Source organism: Adiantum capillus-veneris, chromosome 22 (assembly GCF_014529385.1).
Source record: "Adiantum capillus-veneris isolate H3 chromosome 22, ASM1452938v2, whole genome shotgun sequence".
In the NCBI taxonomy this organism is placed as follows: domain Eukaryota; kingdom Viridiplantae; phylum Streptophyta; class Polypodiopsida; order Polypodiales; family Pteridaceae; genus Adiantum; species Adiantum capillus-veneris.
The window spans coordinates 150472934-150481858 of record NC_140952.1 but is presented as its reverse complement, the minus strand read 5'-3'; the positions used below and the strand labels follow the sequence as shown (position 1 = coordinate 150481858).

The 8925-nt window shown below is 48.5% G+C and overlaps 1 protein-coding gene and 1 pseudogene across 1 annotated transcript; both read right to left on the bottom strand.

The window, feature by feature from the left end:
• Positions 1–2809: 2809 nt before the first annotated feature.
• On the bottom strand, positions 2810–4276 carry LOC147430431 (uncharacterized). Its single transcript, XM_086495739.1, has 3 exons — positions 3935–4276; positions 3593–3754; positions 2810–3463 (listed from the first exon to the last, which is right to left on the bottom strand). Exons 1-3 carry the CDS (start codon positions 4232–4234, stop codon positions 2966–2968), a joined length of 960 nt encoding a protein of 319 aa, XP_086351865.1. The 5' UTR covers positions 4235–4276; the 3' UTR covers positions 2810–2965.
• Positions 4277–4398: 122 nt separating this feature from the next.
• Positions 4399–5986, bottom strand: LOC147430430 (uncharacterized; annotated as a pseudogene).
• Positions 5987–8925: the final 2939 nt, after the last annotated feature.

The window sequence follows — 8925 nt, the reverse complement described above, 5'->3', positions numbered from 1 at the left end:
TCCTGCTGCCTCTTCTGCCAATTAGTGCTAGTTTAGGTTTACTTATATACAAACTTACTCAATTAGCCTACTACCAACTAAGTGGCCTCTCTGAGTGATGACCATGGGGTTCCAAACAAGGGGTTGTCTCAAGCGCTCCTCCGTGCAAGTGGGTTGGTGCTGCTCCAGGCCTCCCCGCAGTGCTCCCAAGAGCGAAGCAAACTCACAGCAAAACGATCCTCCAGTCTCTTGCTTTGACCAACTGCGTATCTCTGTGAAGATCCATCTGATGAAAGGTCTCCAGGGGCCTCCTACCCGAGGCACTCGAGCTTTAAGCTGCTGAAGCAAAAACTCCTTCCAGGGCTCCTCCCCATGAAGCAATCCTCTGACAACAAACTTCCCAAGAAGGGCTCTGCTTTGTTGTGCTTGGTGATCCCCAACCCCCCTGAGAACAAGGTAGAGTGATGACCTGCCAAGCTAATTTGGCCCGGGCTATCTAAGTGTTGCATCTTGACCAAAGAAAGATTCTGATAAGCCTCTCTACCTGGCTGATGCAAGAGCTCGAAAAGATCCAGCAAGATGTAATGTACCACATAGTAGCCAACTACACTTGCCTGGCCACTACAACTTTGCCTTCCAAAGAGAGTTGTGCCGAACTCCAATGTAACAACTTCCTCCTGATGGACAAGAGGAGGGGAGCAATTTGCTACTCAAGACAAGTCCAAGCCAACCTGGCAGCCCAAGTAGCAAACTGCACTCCCTGGGGAAATCCATCTAAAATCCTCACCTGGCAGCCAATTAGGCATAGGAGCATTGCCAACCCAGAAAGCCACTGTCTTCCTCCAGTTGATCAACAAAATGTCGCTAGAGCTTGCTCACACCTGTGCAGGTTGGCCTCTTGGCCCTCCAAGTACAAAGCTGAGTCGTCTGCAAACTTAGCATTAAGTAGCTCATTGCCCCGAGTAGGGAGCGCTAAGCCACGCAGACCAACCTGTTGTGAAACCAAAAATCTGCTGATCGCCTCAACATAGAACAAAAAGAGGAAGGGGGCTAGAGGAAAACCCTATCTGACCGAGTGTGTGAGCATGAAACGGTCTCCTCTACCTCCTGTCAAAAGCACTTGACTGTGTGCACGTCTGTAAAGAGCTGACACACCTCTGATCTAAGCATCTGAGAAACCCATTTTGTGTAGAGTGCCCTCCAAGAAGTCCGAGTCAACTCTGTCGTAGGCCTTCTCAAAATCGAGAAGAAGTATCACCAGATCCTCACCTCGGAGGCGCACGAGGACAGACGCCTCCCAAAAAGTGAAGATGTTGTCAAGGATACTGCGCTCCTTGACAAAACCTATCTGGGTCCCATGTATAATACTCTCTAGAAGTGGCTGAATCCTCAAACTCAGAGCCTTGGCTAGAATTTTGTAGGCAGAGTTGAGGATGGTGATGGGATGCCACTCCGAATCTCATCCAAGGAACCACCCTCCTTGGGAATGAGGTAGATCAAGCCCTCACTCATGCTGTCAGGCATCTCTCCTATGTGCAAGATGTACTGAAAAGCATTGCAAAGGCCTGAGCCAAGCAAATCCCAGTACTCCAAGAAAAAACCGGGAGTCAAACCACCTCACCGGGACAACTACCTCGGTGCTTTAAGGGCCGCATGGAACTTGTCTAAGTGAAGAGGCAGCTCAAGCCTCTGGCGCATCTCCTCAGTCACAAAACAAGGCATTCGTTCCCAAACGGGCTCTCTACATGCATCCTAACGCTCTGACTGAGGCTTTGCTACAACAGGTCACGATAAAAGTTAGAAGCAACTGCACGCATATCCTCTGGCTCTGAAGCCACTAACCTGTCAGGTCTCCTCAACTGGCTGACACTAGTGTGCGCATGGCGGGTCCAACTACCTCAAAGAACGCCCCGGTCACTCTGTCACCCACCTACGTCCACTGAGTTTCCTGCCGATCGAAAGCAAATTCATGTTGCCTCTCCTCTATGCTGGCAAGCTCCTGGCGAGCCTGCTACAACTGCTCCTCTAACCAAGGACTGTCTTGGTGCTGCTCTTGCGTCCTCTGCAAGGAAGCAACGCCCGTCGGAGATGCTGGCTCCTCCTCCCTCGTTGTAACTAGGCGAGCCGTAGACCCCTGAAGAAAGAAACGACTAAGCTGAGCAAGTCCAGAGGCCACTCTGTCAGCATGAGAGTCTTGCGTGTCCAAGCCCTCTGTCCAAAGAGCCACCACTCGCTCTCTGAGCTCTGAATCCAAAAAGATCCTCTCAGGGATGCGTAGCATCGTGCTCCCCCTCCTCTGTCTATCTGTCGTAGTGAGGATCACTGGTGCATGGTCCGAAAAAGATGTCCCAGCCACCCAAGTCACATATGTGGTCATTACATAGAAGCGATCTATCTGAGATAGATTCACTCCTCCCACTGTAAGGTCCAAGCGAGAGAAGGCCAAGCTGCCTGGGAGCCTCACAAAGCTAGAGTGCTGCCAAATATCTGAAACCCTTAAAGTCATACATAGCCTCTCCCAAGCTGCCAACTCAGCCCCGTGCACAGTAGCATGGCTATCTCCAATCTTGTCAAAGGCATAGTTGACACGTACGGTCACGTACGATGGTTACACGTACGAAGACGTGCGGTACTAATCGAACTAAAAAAAATTAGACGTACGTTGACGTAACGTACGATGCAAAAAAATAAATCATATATTTTTCAGAGCTTTTACTCTATTATGAGTAACTACTTAGTATTAAGTACATACAACTCAAAGGAGATGTCTTACAAGTAAGAACATTGAAGATTTGGCCATGGACATTGGAAACGACAATGTTCGAAAAAAGATGATCATGATTGCATTTGATTTCATAATTCATTACATAAGTAGAGAGTCGAGGCTCGAGAGATACAAGTGACAAAAAGTAGTACAAAAAAGTAGTGACACAACTCATAGTCTCATGGCCCATGGGTACAAACTTTAAAGCATAAAGAGAGAGTTCTAAGTGCTCATATCGCTCTCATCACCGGAGTTGTGGTCCGAGCTTGAGCTAGAGGTTGAGCTAGAGGTAGCTGCATCATCCTCATCACTACTTGCATCCGATGCACTAGATGCAAGACCATAATCTCCCTCACTAAGGATGTTGCCCTCATCATCAAACTCTGGCTCTCTAGGATCCGCAGGTCTAGAAATGGACACATTCTCCAAAGTGGTGTCCGCCATAGTAGATCCGCTACCCGAGCCTCGCCGCACATAGGTCCTGGGTGTCCGTGCCGACGCTCTTCCACTCCCACGAGCAACCGAAGTGGAAGCTCCTCTACCTGTAGTTGCCAAAGCTCGCACAACCACCTTCTTGCGGGACCGTGTGCGAGAGACACGGCGATCAATCTCCTCCAACTCCAAGTAGAGGTCTCGAAATATTTGCTCCTCCTCTGGATCGCGATCTTTGTTGAGACTCTTAAGAGTCTCAATGGAGAGCTTGCATTCATCTACATTCACCTATTTGTCATTTACAACATGCAAGAAGATTAATGGAGTTAGCAATTTGGTATGCCAAAAATATGAGCACATGATACATCATACATGTGAAAGCATAAATAAAGAGTATGATGTAGCCAACTCAATTACCTGCCTAGCCATTGGCATCTCGTGCATGGACCTCAACATGCGTAAATTGGAGCGACAATAGATAAGCCGCTCCAATTGCTTCGTAGAAAGCTTGTTGCGGATCTTGGTGTGTATAAGAGAATACGCCGACCAATTCCGCTCACATGCACCCGATGAGCAATCCTAGAGCACATAGATGATAGAAGAGAGGCATGAGATTTGAATTGTGGGAATTTTCAATTGAGAGGTGACTTATGTGACATGTCACATGAATGATGAATGTCAAATGATGACATGATTGAGATTATAAATTTATAATTTATGGTATGGTATTATGTATAATTATTAATATATATGATATACCTGTCCAAGAACCCTCAATGCCACCCTTTGAAGGTGAGGCAATTGATAGCCAAAACATTCCCACCAAAAAAGAGGCTTCACTAACGAATCCCTCTTCCAACACACCGAGGAAGCGAATGCCGTGCCTCTTTGGTCTCCATAGTTGATGAGCTCTTGGAGAAACTCTCCATGGTGTTCTTCATTGAGTATCTTTGGAAGGTACTTGTCGCGCTCCTCTTGAAGTGCTTGATCCGCAAAGATTGATGGCTTTTTGAAAGCCGGATGCAAGAGGGCGGCAAAGCCATGGATTGGTCGCCTCATCCAATCCCACCGCTTTTTAACAAGGAAGAGAATGTCATCTCTCTTTGGAGATTCCTCCAACACATCACTACAAAGAGAGAGAGAAAGATAGTCAAGCATGGAAGGGTAGAACCGTAGATAGAAAAAGACAACTTACTATGTACATAAATCATAAGGTGATATGTTTACCGTGAACCATCGGGTGCTCCATCAAGAATGGTGGATCTCTCAATCTCCTTGTAAGCCTCCTCCATGAAGTGGTAAAGGAGACCTATGGTAGACCCTTCCATGTCGGTCATCCGAAGCACCTTATACAATGGCAATACCACCATGACAAGACCCTTGACCTCTTGCCAAAACTCCTCCTTCAAGCAAAGCCGTTGGATGGCCTTTGCATCTTGTTGGGATGATTGGGTCTCTTCTTCAATCCATGCTTTGAACTCATCCGAGACCATTGTCTTTTGCAAGTTGGTTTGCACATCATAGAGGCGCTCAAGGAGGAGCCACATAGCGGCAAAGCGTGTTGCGGAAGGCTTCTTCAACTCCAAGCCGGAGTAAGTGCGATATATTGCAAGTACTCTCACCTTTTTGTTGATGAAGTTGACGATGGAGAGGGCTTGGGATAGAATGTCCTTTACCCAAGGTAGGTCGCCAATGTCCTCCAAGAGGAGGTCAATGCAATGTGATGCACATGGAGTCCATACTATGTGTGGATACTCCGCCTCTAGCTTTTTGGCCATGGAAGCACAATTGGAGGCATTGTCAGTGATTACTTGAATGACGTTGCTTGGACCGATCTACATATGGAGAAAGAAGTGAAAGTGAGAAGAGCCAAGGCAAAAGACAAAATTGAAAATAGTAGATACTTGAGAGTGGAATCAAAAATTTTACCTCTTTTATGGCTTGACGAATGTGGCGGTAAATGAAGGCACCCGTGACCTTTTTCCCCCTTGCTCCCGCATCAACCGCTCGCAAGAAGTAGGTGCCAAGAGGGCATGAGACAAGGATATTAATGATTCCCCTCTTCTTGCGGTCACTCCATCCATCGGTGAGAATAGAGCAACCATACTTTACCCATCCGGCACGCACGGGGTCAAGAGACTTGTCGATTCGTGCCCTCTCTTCATCAAGCTTTTTGGTGCGCATGTCATGGTATGACACTCCCGTCCACCCTTCACATGGACCAACCGCGGCAATAGCCTTCACCATGCGTTTCCAACGATCCGTGCGAAGAATATGAAAAGAGAGATTGCACTCAATGATGGTGCGTGCAATCTCTATCTCCGCTTGTCATTGCCTCTCTTTGAGGAAAGACAATGGACCGGAAGTTCCACCCACCGTTTGTGCAAGAGTAGCTTGCTTTGGAGGCCGCCCACCATGACTTCTTTTGCTCTTCTTTGAGACGCTACCACCCTCGGTGGAGGCCATGGTAGCGCCGCCGGATGCAACGGACATTGATGGAGAAGCATCCTCTCCCGAATCGGAGAGATCATGGTCGGGCGGAACCGCCTCCTCCGATGCCTTTGCAACCGCCTTGCGCGTCTTCAAGGGGAGATACTTTGCTTTGCACTCTTGGAGAATGTCGTCGGGGATATTCGGACAAGGACCCGCTTTCCCTCCCACCTTGGTCAAGTGGATGATAAGGCGGGTGGAGCTTGAGGTCATGGTCTTCGGGCAATATTTGCAATACCATTTGCAAACATTTTGCTTGTTCTTCACCCTTTCAAAGTAGCGGCAATGCTTGTTGAAGGCTTCATGAAGAGCGGGCGGCATTATGGAGAGCTTGAGGGATGGGGAGTGATGAGAGAACTTTAGAGTAATGGAGAGCTTGAAGGAGATGGATGGAGATGAAGGGAGCTTAAGGAATAATGGAGAGCTTGAAGGAGATGAAGAAAGCTTGAGCCTTGAAGGAACAATGGAGAGCTTGAAGGAGATGAAGGGAGCTTGAAGGAGTAATGGAGAGCTTGAAGACTTGATGGAGTGCCAAAGGTTGAAGCCTTGATGGAGTGCCAAAGCTTGAAGCCTTGGCCCTTGATGAATGGAGAGAGCTTGAGGGAGCTTGAGTAGGGAAGGAGATGAATGAGAGAGCTTGAGGGATATATGGAGAAGAAGAGAGGGTGGGCAACCTTATATAGGTTTTGAGGAGAGAGGGAGAAGAGGGTTAAAGAGAGAGCATGCTTCAAAATTCAAATTCCATGTGCCATGGCCATAGCCGATGTGGCTTTGTGTGTGTGTGTGTGTGTGTGTGTGTGGGATATTGGGGGGGGGGGGGGGGGGGATGGCACATTGGCTTATGATGCCCCAAGGGCCAAGGCTCCAAGGCCCCCAACGTTCAATTTTTAAAGTTCAAAAACTGCCAGCACGTGGCGCTACAAAACGGCTGTAAAAACAGTCAAAAAGGTCCGCCAACGGTCACTTTTTTTTGATCGGACGGAACCCGGACGGAACGGACGGGACGTTCCGTTCGACGGACGTGGACAACCCTGGTCAAAGGGATCCTCTAGCATGTTGAAGTCACCCCCAATGCACCATTGCTCTGTATGCAGCAAAGACTCTACAATGTGAGACCAAAACTCTGCACGTACACTTGCCACATTGGGCGCATAGATGTTCAGGAAGCCCAAGAGGCAGCCCAGAAACTGCATAGTAATCCACTGAGCCTTGCCAGACACAATAATACCTCTGCCCACAATGGCCTACTGCCAAGAGTCCGCAATAGTCATACATATCCCTCCCTGGATCATAGTTACTAGGGAACGTGCCTAGGGGGCCTTGGAACGCCGAAATAGTGTTCCGGCCAGTTGATCATGCCTGGAACGTCGCGGAACGGACGGGCGTTCCGACTGACCGGCTGTGACTGGAACGGACTGGAACGGGCTCGAACGGCCATAGACGGGCAGCAACAAAACGGTCATTCCAAGGCAGCCAACGGTAAAAAACAGGCATATACAGCCATCAGGAAGGTTATATATTCCTCCCTCTTCCCCCCATTCCTTCACAAATGCATCAAGGCCCTCTCTCCCTTGCTCTCAACTCTCAAGCCATAGTCTCGCTGCTCGGGCCTCAAGGCTCAAGCTCTCAACCTCTCTCTCTTGGGCTAACCCTCAAGGCTCAAGCTTTCTCTCCCTCCGTCTCAACTTTCAAGAGGTGAAGCTCTCTACCTCAAGCTCTTACGGAGTCAAGCCTCTCTCTCTCAAGTCCTCTCTCTCTCTCTCTCTCTCTCTCTCAAACACTCAAAGATCAAGCTCTCTCTCTTTCATGGATAATCCATGGCCTCTTCTTCTTGTACAAACCCCTCCGTTCATGCGGGCAACACTCAAAAGGTGAAGGAATGGTCATAGTGGGATGAAGTGACCTCGGAGGGCACCTTGTCGATGGCGGAAGGTTCTCGTGCATGGGCATGCAAGCTATGCTCTTACACGTGGAAAGGGGGGCATGACAAAGTGAGGGCACACTTTCTTCGAGTGCCGGTACATGAGGTGAGATTTTGCACCAACGTAACCATCGAGAAGAGGAAGGAGCTTGAAGAAAAGGATCGGCAATTCAACCATAAAGCCAAGCTTGCACGCAAATGTATCGACCCAAAGACCTCATTTTCCTCTTCTTCTTCTCTACCCAGTGCCGGTGGCGTGGATCTTCACCGGGTCCGATTCGTCGCCAAAGGACCCTTGCCACCTCTTGGGACCCAAAGAAGAAGGAAGAGGTGGATGCCGCTATGGCCCGATTCTTCTATCACGACCATATCCCATTTAGGGCGGCGAGGCATGCTTTATCGATCTTCTCTCTCATTTCTTTTGTTATCGTCATTTCCGCCACTATGATCTCTAAAGTTTAAACTGTGAATAATCAATTATGATTTATTATACTAACCTCTTCTATGTGTGATCGAAATAGGTCGGAGTATTGGAAAGTTATGGTGTAGCGGATACGAGAGTACGGCACCGGCTATGTGTTGCCATCTTCAGAGGCTCTCCGAATGACTTTGCTTGATTGAGAGAAGGTGATCGTGGAGCAAGCAACACTCAATATTCAACGGCTTTGGGCAAAACATGGCGTTTCCCTCATTGTCGACGGGTTGAGCGATACAAGGAAGAGATCTATCCATGGCCTCGTCGCATACTCGAGTGGAGAGATGTACTTTGTGCACTCTCATGATGCCACTGAGAGTGGCAAGTCTGCCGATGTCCTCTTTGCAGAGTGGACATCGGCCATAGAAACGATCGGTGAGCAACATGTGGTGGCCTTTGTCACAGATGGGGAGGCATCAAACAGGGCAGGAGCAGCTATTATAGAGGGCCACTATCAGCAATGTGACAGTGTGCTTTTGCATGGCACACTGCTTGAACAACCTTCCAAAAGACATCAGCAGGCTAGACTGGATCGCTCCAGTCATTGCTGATGCAGTGAAGATTGTTACTTTCATCAACAATCACAACTTGGTTCGGAGTGAGTACCTCAAGAGGTCGGGCAACAAAGTGCTTCTAAAGTATTCAGACACTTGCTTCGCATTCAACTGTCTTCTTATGCGTAGGCTGTCCGAATGTCAAAATGCGGTCCGACAGGTCTTCATGAGTGATGAGTTCACCACCTCCCCCCATGCAAAGACAGCTGCAGGGATTTTGTGCAAGGATAAGGCAGAGGATCTTGAGTTCTGGAAGGAGCTCAAGAATCTAGATGCACAGGTAAAACCGGTGGTTCATTTGCTTCGAGTT

Bases quoted from the DNA above. Each gene is read 5' to 3' on its own strand.
- LOC147430431 (XM_086495739.1), bottom strand. From the start codon at position 4,234: ATGAGGCGACCAATCCATGGCTTTGCCGCCCTCTTGCATCCGGCTTTC. The intron at 3,755-3,934 runs GTATATCATATA...TATGTGCTCTAG, and splicing joins CATTGAGGGTTCTTGGACAG to GATTGCTCATCGGGTGCATG. The intron at 3,464-3,592 runs GTAATTGAGTTG...AATGACAAATAG, and splicing joins AGATGCCAATGGCTAGGCAG to GTGAATGTAGATGAATGCAA.